Source organism: Nicotiana sylvestris, chromosome 3 (assembly GCF_000393655.2).
Source record: "Nicotiana sylvestris chromosome 3, ASM39365v2, whole genome shotgun sequence".
Classification (NCBI taxonomy): Eukaryota; Viridiplantae; Streptophyta; class Magnoliopsida; order Solanales; family Solanaceae; genus Nicotiana; species Nicotiana sylvestris.
In genome coordinates this window covers 16,226,954-16,243,024 of record NC_091059.1, presented here as the reverse complement: position 1 = coordinate 16,243,024, position 16,071 = coordinate 16,226,954, and the positions used below count along the sequence as shown (strand labels likewise).

The following is a 16,071-nucleotide window of genomic DNA, read 5'->3' as shown; positions in this document are numbered from 1 at the left end:
ACCTTTTCATTTGGATTCACTTCTTGCCTTTCTTTTTTTATTCTGGATTGTGACTAACTTATGTTGATCATCTCGGACTGTTGACTCGCATTCTTGCCGCGAGCTTCTTTTGTTGCTGACTTAAATTGCATTCTGAAGTGAATTTTCTTGTTTTCTAGGTGGGTGTCTGATTGCCAAAACTTAAACTGTATTCCTTTGAGACTTGAATCATTTTCCCTTATTCTCCAGGTGGGCGCCTGATTGCTGAACTTGAATTGTCTTCCTTTGAAACTGCTTTCCCTTGAAACTTGAATTGTCTTCTCTTGTACTCCAAGTGGGCGCCTGATTGTTGAACTTGAACTGTCTTCCTTCGAAAATGTTTTTCCATGAAACTTGAACTGTCTTCCCTTGTTCTCCAGGTGGGCGCCTGATTGCTGAACTTGAACTGTCTTCCTTCGGAACTGCTTTCCCTTGAAACTTGAATTGTCTTCCCTTGAAACATGAACTGTCTTCCCTTGAAACTTGAACTGTCTTCCCTTGTTCTCTAGGTGGGCGCATGATTGCTGAAACTTTCTGTGTTCCCTTGTTTTCCATATGGGTGCCTGCAATCAAAACAAACAAAATTTTCTGTCCCAGTTTGCACTAGGAATATTTGTGAGTTGTTAGCAATATTGTAAACCACTTATACTATTGATGCAATGATGAGAGTAAACTAAAGACTAGACTAGGATGTGCGTCTCCTATGAGTAAAACCAAAAAAACTTTGGCTAGCAAATGCGTCTGCTAAAAATAAAACTTGAATGAACCAAACTAGCAAGTGCGTCTCCTAGGGGTGAAACTTGAATGAACCAAACTAGGAAGTGTGTCTCCTATGAATGAACTCTCAATTTAGGAAGTGCACTTGCTAAAAGAATAAATTGAAAGACCTTGATTAGGAAGTGCGTCTCCTACAGGTAAAACTTCAATGAACCAAACTAGGAAGTGTGTCTCCTAGGGGTAAACTTAAATGACCCAAACTAGGAAGTGCGTCTCCTAGGGGTGAAATCTCAATTTAAGAAGTGTGTCTCCTGAAAGTGTATCCTGAAAGATCCTGACGAGGAAGTGCGTCTCCTAGGGGTGAAACTTCAATGACTCAAACTAGGAAGTGCGTCTCCTATGAATGAACTCTCAATTTAGGAAGTGCATCTCCTATGGGTGAACCTTCAATGACTCAAACTAGGAAGTGCATCTCCTATGAATGAACTCTCAATTTTGGAAGTGCGTCCCCTAAAAGTATATCCTGAAAGACTCAGACTAGGAAGTGTGTATACTACAACAAAATATGACTTGAAAACCCAGATTATGAAGTGTTTCTCCTAGGGGTGAAACTTCAATTTAGGAAGTGCGTCTCCTAAAACACAAATATAACCTGAAATACCCAGACTAGGAAGTGCGTCTCCTAAGGGTGAAACTTCAATGACTTCAAACTAGGAAGCGCGTCTCCTAGGAATGAAGTATCCATTTAGGAAGTGCATCTCCTAAACAAAAATATAACCTAAAAGGCCCAGACTAGGAAGTGTGTCTCCTAGGGGTAAAACTTCAATGACTCAAGCTAGGAAGTGTGTCTCCTATGAATGAACTTAAATGACCCAAACTAGAAAGTGCGTCTCCAAGGGGTAAAATCTCAATTTAGGAAGTGCGTCTCCTAAAATAAAATATAACATGAAAGACCCTGACTACGAAGTGCATCTCTTAATGGTAAAACTTTAATGAACTAGATTAGGAAGTGCATCTCCTATGAATGAATGTAAATGACCAAAGCTAGAAAGTTCGTCTCCTAACAAGTATAATCTGAAAGACCCCTACTAGGAAGTGCGTCTCCTAACGGGTAAAACTTCAATGACTCCAACTAGGACGTCCATCTCCTAGGGATGAATTTTAAATGACCAAGACTAGGAAGTGCATCTCCTTGGAGTGGAATCTCAATTTAGGAAGTGCGTCTCCTAGAGCAAAATACAACTTGAAAGACTTAGACTAGGAAGTGCGTCTCCTAGGGGTAAAACCATTAGTGACTCAAACTCATATGATCCAAACTAGGAAGTGTGTCTCCTAATGGTAAAAGATCTCAATTTAGGAAGTGCGTCTCCTATAACAAAATATAACATGAAAACCCAGACTAGGAAGTGTTTCTCATAGAGGTGATGTATGATCTTCTCAATAGCCTTTGCATAAGCAGAATTGGGGCATTACACCCGAAAATTTCAAGCTTTCAAGCTTTGATATGAGCATAGCTTCCGTCCATGTTTCAGGCATAGAAAACTTGTGAGTTTAAACATGGTGGTTGGTTTGTGGCCTTGACTTTGAGGCGATTGCTCCTTCACTTTCCCTAATAACTTTGATTTCAACTTGAAAGACATTGCTTGTTTATTGACTAAACACTTTCTCTATCGCCCTTATCGCAAAAAATACCTCTGATTCATTCAAACTCAATACCCTTTATCCGTTGCATTTTGCTCATGAATTGACATTTACCGAACCTTTGTATTTCACATGAATCCCAAAGCACGTTGATTATTACCGACTCAGTGCGCATACTATTCTTTCCTGACTTATGCCACTTTGATGTTCTAGCCAGACTCCGTTTTGTGCAATTGGAAAGCTAGTAGCAGATTTTGTAGTTATTTCTCACTTGTTCTTACCAAACAGACTCAAGAAGAGGAAGTAAACAAAACAAAGGGAATATAGTAAAAGACAATGGAAAAAGATGATGCCTAACAAGAAAATTACAAGGTAGGAACTTATCGGATGTGGACACCAACTCTAATGGCCATGACATGCACTTTTGGATTAAGTAGCCTAATCTGTCAAGCAAATATTATGTTCAACTCTTGTTGTACCTCTGAGTCGTGAAACTAGGCTACAATGCTCTGATTATCCCATCTGATTCACGGTCCTTATTTGACTTGTAGTGCCCGAAGGGTTTTCACCATCAAACCTCTCTCATTTTGTTCTTTCTCTCAACTTACTGTCGCCTTATGGTGCCTGTGAGGGTTTTCACCGATAAGACTCTATCATTTTTGTTTTCCTTGTGTAGAGCGGAGTATTGCCCCTAATTAGAATCATACCTCTAACTTGCTTGACTTGGCACTACTCGAAGACTGATCGAAAGGTCTTTCTTTGGACCGTAATGTAGGATTTTGGATAGGATTAGAAACAAAGGGTATCATAAAGGCTCAAAAACAGCTTAAAAGGGCTCAAAATTACAACTTTTGGAATCAGATCTCTTACAACAACCACAATTTCTGCCCCAGTTTCGTTGCTTGGAGACTTTTGAATTTATTTTGATGGGACCGAACCGTGAGGCTGCCTACGTATCCTTAAAAGGAATCAGGTCGAACGTAGTTCATGACCTAGGAATTGCTCTGTCTTGTACTTTTCTCTTTTTTTTTCTTTTCTCTCCTTTTCTTTTCTTTACTCGTTTTCCATTTTTTTCTTACTCTTTTTCTCTTCTTTTTTTTTCTCTTTTCTTTTCTCTCCTTTTTTTTTGTATTATATTTCTAAACTCTGCTTCTGATTTCAAAAGAGGGATATGAAAGAAAATAAATAAGTCTCAAAGGGGTAAAAAAGGATAAAGTGTTTAGATAGCAGAATAAAATGTCTTCGTCATTCCAATCTTCAAAGCATGCCAAATACAAACAACACAATTAAACAAGCCAAAGAAATTATACATAATATCTTTTGACTGCATCGGAATTGATAACCATATCCACACATTTGCCTTCTACATCTGTTAAATACAAAGCACCATTGGACAATACTCTCGTTACCAACACGGACTCTACGAATTTGGGGCAAACTTGCCTTTAGCTTCAGCCTGATGCGGTAGGATGTGTTCAATACTTGCTGACCCACTTCAAATTTCGGGGGACGCCCCTTCTTGTTGTATGCTCTTTCCATTCTCTTTTGATACAATTGACCATGACACACTACTGCCAGTTTTTTTCGTCAATCAGACTTAATTGCTCTAGAACGGTTTTTGACCCACTCCTCATCATCAATTCAGCTTCAACAATAATCCAAAGGGATGTAATTTCAGCTTTCGCGGGTATCACCGCTTTAGTACCATATACCAACAAATAAGGAGTTACACCTACTGAAGTGTGAATAGCAGTGCGGTAACCCAGCAAAGCAAAAAGGCAACTTTTTATGCCATTGCCTAGAACCTTGTACCATATTTCAAAGTATCTTCTTTATGTTCTATCTGCCCCAGTTTCATACAATTCGGGCTTTAAGTGATCTCAAAATGTATTTCCCTCAAATGTCCCTATCATCTTCAAAATTATTTCATTGCCTCATGACTAAACTAACTTTAAAGACCCGACTAAGAATTACGCGTGCATGTCATGTCACTAGAGTCAGCAGGAAAAGAACTATAAAAGGAAAAGAGAACTAAACAAACACTGACTAGAAATAACAGAAAACAGAAAATTGCATTAGACGGATGGTGAAAGGGTTTGAACAACAAAACAAGTAAAATAAGTTGGGGTTACAACCCTAGAACAAAACCAGAAAACACTAAACGAGCTACTACGACTAAACAAACTAGGCAAAATAAAAGGATCGAAGGGTTTGAGTCACAAGACAATATCCGGATTACAACCCTGAAAATAACCCAGATAACAGAAATGACAACAAAATAAACCACCAAAGCTCCTCCCCGACTAACCAAGAAATGGAGCGTCTTTCCAATCACCAAGCACGACATCTTAGCCACTGGGTTCCACATCAATATTGCCAAGACCATTACCAACTTCAATATCATTAACTTCAGTCAGCAAGTTTTCAAGAGGATTTGCATGCTCCCTGTCACTGTCCTTGATCACAATTACCCCTTCTTGAATCATTCTTTCTATTTCCCTTTTCAAAGCATGACAATCATCACTGCTATTCCCTTGGATGTTAGAGTAGTACATGCATCGTACAGTAGGATCAAAACCTTTTTCATATAGGTCTAGAGTATAGCCGAAGAGCGGCTCAATCAGGCCAGAATGCTTTAACCTTTCAAACAAGCTTGTGTAAGACTCCCCGATTGGCGTGAAACTATTTATTTGCCTTTGTTACCCTCCCTGCCCCTATTTTCTAGGGTTGTTGGGTGCTCGAAAATTTTGTGAAGGCAAGAGTGCATTATGCGGTGCTGGAGCTCGCCATAAGGAGTGATCCGATGGTTGGACAGATAAACGGACATTGTTCGGAGGATAATACTGAGGTGGATTATGTGGAGCTCAGGGATAGGTTTGGGGTTTGGGTTGAGGCTGAGTATATTGGTAAGGCAGACCCGTTGAACCATGTCCTGATCTTGAGACAACCATGGCAACATCATCATGTTCCTTCTGACACAGCAAGCTTCTTATGTTGTTCTGAATTGCCTGTGTTGTGGCTTTTAAGGCAGAATAACTCATGATTTTGCTAGACTCCAACCCATTTTTACCACATCATTAAAAGGCCTACCCATAGCCGTGATCAAATTCCCAAAGTAAGTTGGCTCTTGAGCTTGAAGAAAGTACTCGACTATCTCTTTTTCTTCCATCGGAGGATTGACTCTGGCAGCTTGCTCTCTCTATTTGTGCTCGTATTCCCTAAAGCTTTTAGTAGGCTTTTTTTCCATCTCGGTGGGGGCCATGCGATCCGGGACAATTTCTATATTGTACTGAAAGTGTAGGGCAAAGGCCTGAGCCATATCGTTCCATGTGTACCACATGCTAGCGTCTTGGCGGGTGTACCACTCTAGAGCTACCCCACTCAGACTCTGACTGAAATACGCCATCAATAATTTGTCCTTCCCACCGGCACCTCTCATCTTACTGCAGTAGCCTCTTAGATGGGCCACAGGATCTCCATGTCCGTCATACAAATCAAACTTCGGCATCTTAAACCCAGCAGGCAGTTGGATGTCAGGAAACAAGCACAAGTCTTTGTAAGTCACGCTCTTCTGGCTCCCTATCCCTTGCATGTTCCTGGATATCTCATCTTTCTCAACTGTCTTAGCAGGCTTTTCAGCTTCACCGAGAGGCTCAAAATGAGGAGCGTGAGAGTAGGGATCAGAAACCTTGGAAGTTGGTTCTGGAGTATAGTGTTGGGCATCGGGGACTTTGAACACAGGCTTATTAGAGGATCGAGGAAAAGTAGCTAGAGGAGGAGCTACAAGAGCATGAGTGGCCAAAGGAGCAGGATATGAGGTGGTTTTGGCGGGTGGAGTGTGAAAAGATTGTGGGGAGATGTTAACAACAGTGGGAACCTAGGCTTGTGATATTGGTGGGATAGTTGCAGGGTTTTCAATATAGCTAGTAGGGAATGAAGGTGGAGGATGCCTCCTAACCCAAGACTGATACATTTCTGCCATCTGTTGTTTCACCCTTGGGACCTCCTCTTTCAATTCAGACTCCGACTTCACAAACTCCCTCGATGGGTCAACGACTCTTGTGTCCAGGTCTTTGCTAGTCATGGCTACCTTGCTCTTGACCTTGTGTTGTATGGATGATTTACCCTAAGAACCACAAACCAACCACCCTTCTGCTCAATGGAGATAACAAAAAGGAACAAAATGAAGTCATCACGTTAGCGTTAGGGCATTTAATAGCTGCAAATATCACATTGTGTGCAATGCACCTAGCAACAATTAACCGTTCAAAAATGACTTCGAGGGTCACAAGGTCACTTGGCATCATCCCAATTTGTTCATTTCAATCTTCTCTTTTCTTTTCTTTTCTGGCACTTCTTGGCTTGCTCATTTTCCTTCCTCTTTTTCTTCTAGTTATCACTCTTTTCTTTCCTCTCATTTCTCACATACCATAATTTCACCTCTTTTTTTCTTTTTTCTTTTTTTTTTCTTTTTGTTTCCTTTTTTTCTTTTTTTCTTTTAAATAAAAAATGATTCGATCGAACCCTATGTAGGTTGCCTACGTATCATGACGCTGCATGAATCAGATCCTTGCATAGTTTGGGAAGATCGGGAATAAAGTGAAACAAACTAACGATCTCTTTTTTTCTTTTTCTTTTTTTTTTTACTTTTTACCTTAAAGACTACTCTGACGAGAAGAGGGAAATAAAATAAACAAATCTCTTCTTCTTTTTTTGAATTTTCTAGACTTAATGTTCTATAACCTATTCTAAACTCAAGCTTAAATGAGCAAATATCTTTTTTTCTCCTTTTTTTCTTTTTGAAACAAATACTCTATGGGAAATTATTAAGGAAAAAACCCTAGAAGAGAAAAAATATTTTTGATTGTTTTTTAAAAAGGAAATCTAAAGAATAAACCAAAGAAAATATTTTGAATTTTCATTTGATATCCCTTAAGAAGTATTTCGAAACGAGAAATGAACAAGATAAAAAAATATTTTTGAATTTCAGTTTTTGATTACCTAAGGAAGAAACTTTAAAGATAAACAAAAAATAAAGTATATTTTTTTCTTCTTCTATGTATAATATCCTAAAGTTATAGTGAAATAAAAAGAATATTTTTTAATATATATATATATATATATATATTTCCCAAAGAAGAACCACAAAAGAAAATCTTTTTGGATTTTGGCATCAATATCTTAAAGAAACTTGTAAAGAGGTACTAAAAGAAAATTCTCTTTTTTTGTTTGAATTTTTAGTCTTAATAACTAAGGGAAATATAAAAGCAATTTTTATTTTGAGTTCTAGATATTTATTTCCTAAGGAAAACCACAAAAAATTATTTTTTGAACTTCTAGAGTTAGTATTCTAAAGAAAACATCTAACAGAAATATAAACGCAAAATCTCTTCTTTTTTTGAATTTTTGATTTATGACACATCTTTTTTCAAACACAAAATAGGAAATACAATAACAAAAGACTCGATATTACTATACAAAACTAGAAGGCAAAAGACGACATAAAAAGAAAAACAGACTCAAAATATAAAAAAAAAAAAAAAGATTCTCCCTAAGCAACTCCTGAATGAGCGATCCTGACTGGATGGTCCGGGGCGTCTGTCATGCTCAAACTCTGGTAAGTAAACCCACACCTGTATGAGAAAATTAAAACCAATTAAGTTAAATACGTAGAACGCTATGTGAGACAATAACTCTTCATGTTGGACACATGCAAGACATGATTGTGATTATTTTTCTAAAATTAACCTATGTGGCTAAAAGTGGCTAAAAATGCAAGATTTGGCTAAGACCCGGCAAAGCCAAGAACCTAAGATTCACTAGGAAAACTGGACCTTATGTGGGTTGCCTACGTATCCCGCCCCGAGAGAAGAGAATCAAGTTCGCGTAGTTCGGGCAAATTGGATACGGGCAAGAAATAAAAGAACAACTAATTTAGAGAAAATATATTTTTTTGTCTTTTCCTTGAAAATGATGAAACATGTAAACTCTTTTTGAATTTTCTTTTTCCTCTTTTTTTGATTTTTTTTTTTTTGGAAAATGATGGGAAAGTGCAAAATCTTTTTGGATTTTTCATTTTTCATTTTTTTGTTCTTTTCTTAAAAAATAAATGTGAAAGAAAAACATAATTGGGTCCTACTTGCTTTATTACACTTCATCCTCTTTTTTTCATTTATCCTCAAATCTCATTGGTCCGCCAAATGACCCTTTTACCCTTGAAAATTGCAAAATATAGCACATAGGATGCATCAAATGATCTTTTATTTTTGGGATACACCTGTCCTAGACGGACCCAACCCCTGTGTTGAGTCCCCAAAGTCAAATGCACATGATGCAAACAAGCCTTCCTACTAGGGATCCGATATGGGGCTGAGTTATTCTAGGTTCAAAACCTGGGTATGTTGTTCTAGACTTGTGTACTCGAGCAGACAACTCGACCTGAGGGGGGCTACGTACCGAGAACCAAAAGGCCTTCCAGCTTTGTAACTTGTCCGAGCCTCTTTCTGATTTAAGATAAGACACTAACAGAAAAGAAGTCATGCCAGCGTGCACTTCCCCGAAGATGAGAAGAGAAGGGTTTCGTAGCAGTCACAGTTCAAATAATATCAAAGCGGTAAAAAGCGACATTTAGCACATTAGGCCAAAACATGTAATAAAACCAGATAATCAATAAAACCAAATATAATAATTATTCTAAGCTCAAATTCTTGAACCCTGAATCAGAGATTCCGAGTTCTTATCCCCAGCAGAGTCGCCAGAGCTGTCATACCTCTTTTTTACTACCCCCCGAAAGGGTATATAAGGGAGTTTTTTCCAATTTAAGTGACAATCGAAATGAGATTATTTTATTTAAAATTAAGAGTCACTACTTGGAATAATTTATGGTGTCCCAAGTCACCGGTTTTAAATCCCGAATCGAGAAAAGATTGACTCTGTTTTACAGTCTGCGAACACAGAAATTCGGGCAAGGAATTCTGTTAACTTGGGAGAAGGTATTAGGCATTCCCGGGTTCCTTGGTTTTTACACGGTCGCTCAACTATTATTATTGGCCTATTTATTTGATTTTAAAATATTGTTGAAAGCTATGTGCATTTTATTCCTTTTAAACTGCTTTTAATAATTCAATTGTTATACAATTAATTATTCGATTTACACGTTGCAAATCATGTCACGGGAACCATACCTACGATCCACAACATGTTTATTTTATTAACAAGATTAAATTGTGGCCGGGTCACATAAATGTACCCCCTAATTTTAGAAATTAAGCATCACGACTACGTCACGGGAACCGTACCCGTAGCTATGACAGTTTATTTAATTAACGCACCTAAAGCAAACTACGAGAGTTCAAGGCATTTTTCTACATTAGTTAGGATATCGATGTGAGGGCCATAGACTAGGTGATTGGATGGCACACCTTAATTTATTAAAGGAAAAGCATTTAATTACGGATGTTCATATTTAAAACTAATATGAGATTAAGTATCACGACCACGCCATGGAAACCATACCCGTAGTCGTGATGATTCATCTATGCGTTTAAAAGTTTACCTACCCACATTTTGGTATCCTAAAACATACTCCATATATATATATATATATATATATATATATATATATATACGTACAAAGAATAAAACAACATATATTTAAACCCAAATCTCTTTTCTAAGGATATAAATGAAACCTCATACCTTTCGCAGTATATCAAGTACCGGACGTAAATACAACTTAAATCAATATGTGATTTATATGTAATATACATCTTCTTTTTTCTTTGAACCTAATCCCAGCAGCCCCTTTGCATTTTTGGCTTCAATTTCCTTAAGAAGAAATCAATTTAAACATGAATCTCCCAGTCATAATCACCATTGAATCTAGCGATGCAATCTCATTACAAAATCAAGCAATTTCAATTCAAAACGTCACAAATTCAAACTAAAATATCACTCAAATATTACATAGAATAGAATCAAAGAATAAAAGATAAGGTAGGAATGGACCTTGAACGAACACTTTAATTAACCTCTGCCCAAATATGCGAAACTTTAGACAAAAATAGCGACAAACAACGAACAACAAATCGGAACCCACTCGAACGGCAACCTCGCGTGAATAGCGTAAAACTCAGAGATGACAGTGTGTTTAGGTTGGTGCGGGGATCACAACAGTATTCCTAATGATTGATCTTCCTCTCGTCACTTTTTTCTCTATGTCTAGATGCGTACTGGTGGTGACGATGGCTGTTGTAGCTGGGAGGGGTCTTAAGGTGTGTTTTTCGACTGAAAAATAGGAAGAAGAAGAAGCGGCGATGGGTGGCTGAGGCTCTTGTTCGGTTTCCGGTGAGGTGAGGGTCGTTTGGATAGAAACAACGGCGCCTTGGAGAGGAAACGGCGGCAGCTGGCCTGTCTCTAGGGTTTTGTCGTTCTCGACTTGATGGAGAAGAAGCTAAAAATGTCCTCGTCGAAGATGAAGAAGAGGTGTTCAGGGGTGTGTTTTTTCGGCGAGTTCGTCATTGGCTTGGTAAGGCAGTGGCGTTAGGGTGGAGCTTCTCTTATGGCTGTTGCGGATGAAGCCCTTTTAGGTTGTCTAGGTTTTTTCTCCATGAAGAAGAAGGCGTTAGGTTCATTTTCTTTTTTTGTATTTTTGGCTGCCTTAGTCTTAGGGTCTATTAGGTTAGTTTTTTGTGTCCCCAAAATCCATGGAAACGGCTTACCCCCCAAATCTAGGCGTTAGGTCCATATATATATTTGATCATTTTAGGTCTTTTAGGGTTATATTAGGTTAGAGGGGTATGGGCCTAGGAATTATGGGCTAGGTCCAAAAATTAGGCCTAAAATGGGTCGTTTGAGCCCAAATTTTATTCTTTCTCCGTGAACAAGACTAAAATACTACCTTATTTACTAATTAATCCTACATAAATAAAATAACTATTAAAATAAGACTAATCGTTAAAACAAACCTATTTTTGGTATTTTTCAAGAATAAAAACGACTACAAAACATTAATGAAACTATTTTTTTGTAATTTTTATTTTTTTGTGATTAAATAAAGTAAAAGAGTCAAAACTAGTGGAAATAGTTATATTAGACCTAAACTAAATATTTATATGCTAAAATATGTAAAATCTTGGGGAGGGTCAAAAATCACATGTCTACACTATGTGCTGAACATGAACTTTGTTTGTTTCTTGGTGCAGTTATGTCTGTAACTTTGTATTCTGAATTTGCTTGCTTCTGAAAAATAAACTATTTTAAATACTTGCCCATTACCCTTTATGCACTAGTTTTCAAACTCCTACTCTTATTCATTTAGGTTCTCACCACCCCCAGTGTGAGCACTGCCTAGGGTCCTTGAGACTCCTCCGAACTCTGACACATTGAGGCTGGTATTCCAATCTTTTTATGAGTTATTTTTTCTGAATGTGGTTCTGGTGTGAGTATTGTCTGGGGTCCCTGAGGTCCTTGGGAACTTTGACACATTGGAAACCTAATTTTATGTTCCATGGATGGATCACTATTATGCTCCAGAGCTGTTGTGTTTGAAGGCCTGGTTCCCAGGTTTAGATTGGGCCTATGAAGGCTCCCTATAGTGTAATCATTACTAATATGTAATTAATTCATTCTGGGCTGTAATAACCTCTGTAATAACAGATTTGGGGTTTATTAGTAAAAGTTGGGGGGTTTCTTATACCTTTGTAAAACTGGGTAGAAATCCTGCCTATAAGTTTAATTATGTTGATTGAATTACGTGAATACGGGATTGTGTTTAGAGATCCTGCCTATAGGATTTTCCTGATTCTGTGCTTGCATGCTAGAAATCCTGCTCAACAGTCTTTCTCTTGATTCTGCATTAGAAATTATGTTCATAGGATCTACACATATTTTTAAACCAGTGTGCATTAGTGACCATGTCTATAGGACATTTGTTGATTATCTTTCATGACAATCTGTTAATTTTTGTCCAAATACGATTAATAAATATCATGCCTATAAGAATAAAATTCAGTTTCAAACCTAGAAATCATGCTTATAGGATTTAAAACTAATCGATATCATGCATATAGGGTGAAATCAGTTCTAAAACTTAGAAATCCTGCATGTTGTAGTTAAAATCAATGCTACACTTAGAAACCATGTCAATAGGTCTATAATTAATAAACTCGTAGAAATCATGCCTATAAGATCTCGTTGGTCAATTCTGAATTCAGTCACTATTGTTTGTCACTTAGGCAACGTATCTGTAGGACTTACTAATGATTCTGGGTTTAAAACTATGACATACTACTGCCTGGAATGTCCAGATCCATGCTGAATAATATCAGAAGGCAAACAAATAGGTCCCAATGCTCGCCTTAATAAAATTTTCTTTACACTCTGTTTTATCACATAGATATCCTGCCAATAGGATTCAAAAGTTAATAAAGTTTGTTGATTCAATTGCGTGCTTTTATTGCCTATGTGTGGAGGTCAATGTGAGCCCATACTTGCTTTATTTAAAAGTCCTACTAGTTTTTGTTTGTCGCCTAGATTTCACATTTTTAAGCAATATAGGATTGGTCTATAACTATCCCTAATAAAGGTCCTAATACCTCCAGGGCCATAGGTAAGGGACGGATAGTGCACGCATACGGTACGGTTTAGAATCAACTAGTGCGCTTTAGGTGACAACTTAAAGATAGTAATTAGGTAGTAAAGGAGATGATAGCCCGTGCGCTAATGCTATGAGTAACACCCCGACTTGAGTGAATTACAAAGCATTACATACAATGATCCTATAGGATAAAAAAACTTAGGACCCCCTATACTCTGTTTAAATAAATTAAATATTGTATTTGCCCAAATTGTTTTCTCCCCTTTTATACTAATTCGCTTAAATTAAGTACGGTCGGGACCCACCATTGTGGACCTCGAGGGATTCCTAACACCTTCCCCTCAAGGTAATTTCGAGCCCTTATCCGATCTCAGGTGATGTAAACTGGTTATATGAGTTATTTGCTCTAGGTGCCCTAACGCACCATAATCCGTTAGGTAACGACTCTTCCAATTCCCTACCCTCTCAAAAAGATTTGTCCCAGAAATGTCGAAACCCGATTTCGTGAAGAAAAGGGGGTGATACACCTGTGAAACAAAAATGCACAGCAAGTGTAGTATGAGTACGAAAACAACGCGTACCCAGTCTAACCTCGAAGAAGTAGTGAAGAGAGGTCGACTTCAATACTTACTAGTGGTCTAGTAATATCAGATACAGTAAAGAAGTGAATAAATATGAAATAGAGTAAATATATAAAATAAACATGTATAAAATACGTGGAACAATTTCCCTCTTTACATTTTTACTCAAGCTCTCAACTAGCAAGTTCCCTCAGTAACCGGAGCATATATATATAGATATAGTGGATATCATCAAGAGGTTGTCATAATTCAAATCAGGGAAAACCCCTCAGATGCATCTATTAACCTGCCGAGGCGAACGGCCTGCTCCCATTAGAGTGTGGTACATTAATCCTACTGAGGCGAACGGCCCGATCCCATAAGAGTAGTAGAAGGAAATACCCCACTCGTGAATCATACGTGTAATGCGATAAAATATAAATTTAAGGAATCACCCCGCTTACGGATCATACTTATGACACGGTCAAATATAAATTTAACATTAAACTCATACTTGTTTCTTGATTCTTTTCAAAATATGGTAAATTCAGCTCGTAAATTTTTAAGGAAATTACCCCGCTCACGAAGCATACATGCGACGCGGTTACACATAGATTTCTTAAGTTATTAAAGTATTCCTCAATTTTTTTTAAATTACGAATTTCAAATGAAAACTTTTAAGTTCCCAACTTTCCTCAATTGTAACTCCTTTTAAAACATTTAATAAGTTAACCCAATCTCTCTTCTTCTCAAGATAAACAATAAACATAAATTAACAACAATATCAACAAGGCATGATATAAGCCTAAAACTACCCGGACATAGGCATAGCTAGTAGCTACATACGGACTCTCGTCACTTCGTGCATACATAGCCCCCACAAATAGAAGCGCATAATAATTTAGTTCACCTACGGGGTTAATTCCCTCTTACAAGGTTAGAAAAGAGACTTACCTTGCTCCGAAGTTTCATAACCGGCTCCAACGCCACTCTAGCACCTAAAACCGATGCCCAATGCTCCAAAACTAGCCAAACAATGTGCAAACAAATAAAAATACACTCTAGTACTCATAACAATTCTATTTACAACAATTCCCAACTCCGCTCGGAAAGTCGATAGAAATCACCCTCAGGCCCACGTGCCTGACTTTCAAAAAATTTCAAAGATAAACATTACCCATAATTTTACGAACTCAAATATATAATTTATTCTCAATTACATGTCTAATTTCGTGGTCAAAATCTAAGAATACCAATTTCTAGATTTTTCTTCAAAATCCCAAATTCCAATAATTTCCATGTTAAAATATATAAATAATCAATGTATTTAACTTATAATAGGTGGGGATATCTTACCTTGCCATTGATGATGAAAACCCCCTCTTGAAACCCTCCAAGAATCGCCCAAACCAAGAGAAAATGAAAGAAAATGGGCCAAATTCCGTCTTTTAAATAAACACACTGCCCAGCGATTCTTCGCACCTGCGGTCACTTGACCGCTTCTGTGGTTCCGCAGGTACAGACAGAATACTTCTTCTGTGGTCCTTCACCAGACCCCTCGATTCCACATCTGCGATCGCCATCCGCTTATACGCCTTCGCTTCTATGGCTCCCCGCGTGCAGGTGCAGTCCCGGTTTTGCGGAACTCGGCCGCATCTTCAGTCATAGTCTTCTCCAGCCTATGACGCTTCTGCAAACCTCATGGACGCTTCTGCGGCTCAGCACCTGCGGCCCTAACCTCGCAGGTGCGGTTTCACCGGAAGACAACAGCCCCAACACCTCCACAAGGCCAAATTCAATCTGTTGACCATCCTAAATCCACCCAAGGCCCCCAGGACCCCATCCAATCACACAAACCAATTCCATAACATAACAAGGACCTACTCGAGGCCTCAAATCACATCAAAAATGCTAAAACCATGAATCGTAGTCCAATTCAGTTAATGAACTTTAGAACTTCAAACTACTACATTCGATGCTGAAGCCTATCAAATCATGTCCGATTGACCTTAAATTTTACACACAAGTCACATTCAACATTACGGGCCTATTCCAACTTCTGGAATCAGAATCACACCTCGATATCAAAAAGTCCACCTCCGGTCAAACTTCTCAAAACCTTCAAATTTCTGACTTTAGCCAAATGGCATACAGACCTCCGAATCCACTTCCGGATGCGCCCCCAATACCAGAATCACCATGAGCTATTACTAGACACAGAATCTCAAATGGACAATGATAATACTGAAATGCACTGCAACCCAAATTTATGAAATTCTTCCCAAAATGCCAACTTTCACAATAGACGCTGAAATGCTCCCGGGTCGTCCAAAACCCGATCCGAACATACGCCCAAGTCCGAAATCATCATACAAACTTGTTGGAACCTTAAAATCTCAATTCTGAGGTTGTTTACTTCAAAAATCCTACCTTAGTCAATTCTTCTAACTTGAAGCTTCTGAAATAAGAATTCTCTTTCCAAATCAACTCTGAACTTCCGAAATTCTGGTTCCGACCATGCGAACAAGTTGTAATAAC

At 38.1% G+C, this 16,071-nt stretch overlaps 1 protein-coding gene across 1 annotated transcript; it reads right to left on the bottom strand.

Annotated features, from left to right (window-relative positions):
• Positions 1–5,575: 5,575 nt before the first annotated feature.
• LOC138887082 (uncharacterized) lies at positions 5,576–6,460 on the bottom strand. Its single transcript, XM_070168795.1, has 2 exons — positions 6,335–6,460; positions 5,576–6,253 (listed from the first exon to the last, which is right to left on the bottom strand). The coding sequence occupies exons 1-2, from the start codon at positions 6,458–6,460 to the stop codon at positions 5,576–5,578; spliced, it is 804 nt and encodes a 267-aa protein (XP_070024896.1).
• Positions 6,461–16,071: the final 9,611 nt, after the last annotated feature.

Bases quoted from the DNA above. Each gene is read 5' to 3' on its own strand.
- LOC138887082 (XM_070168795.1), bottom strand. From the start codon at position 6,460: ATGACTAGCAAAGACCTGGACACAAGAGTCGTTGACCCATCGAGGGAG. The intron at 6,254-6,334 runs GTTAGGAGGCAT...TCACAAGCCTAG, and splicing joins CAGAAATGTATCAGTCTTGG to GTTCCCACTGTTGTTAACAT.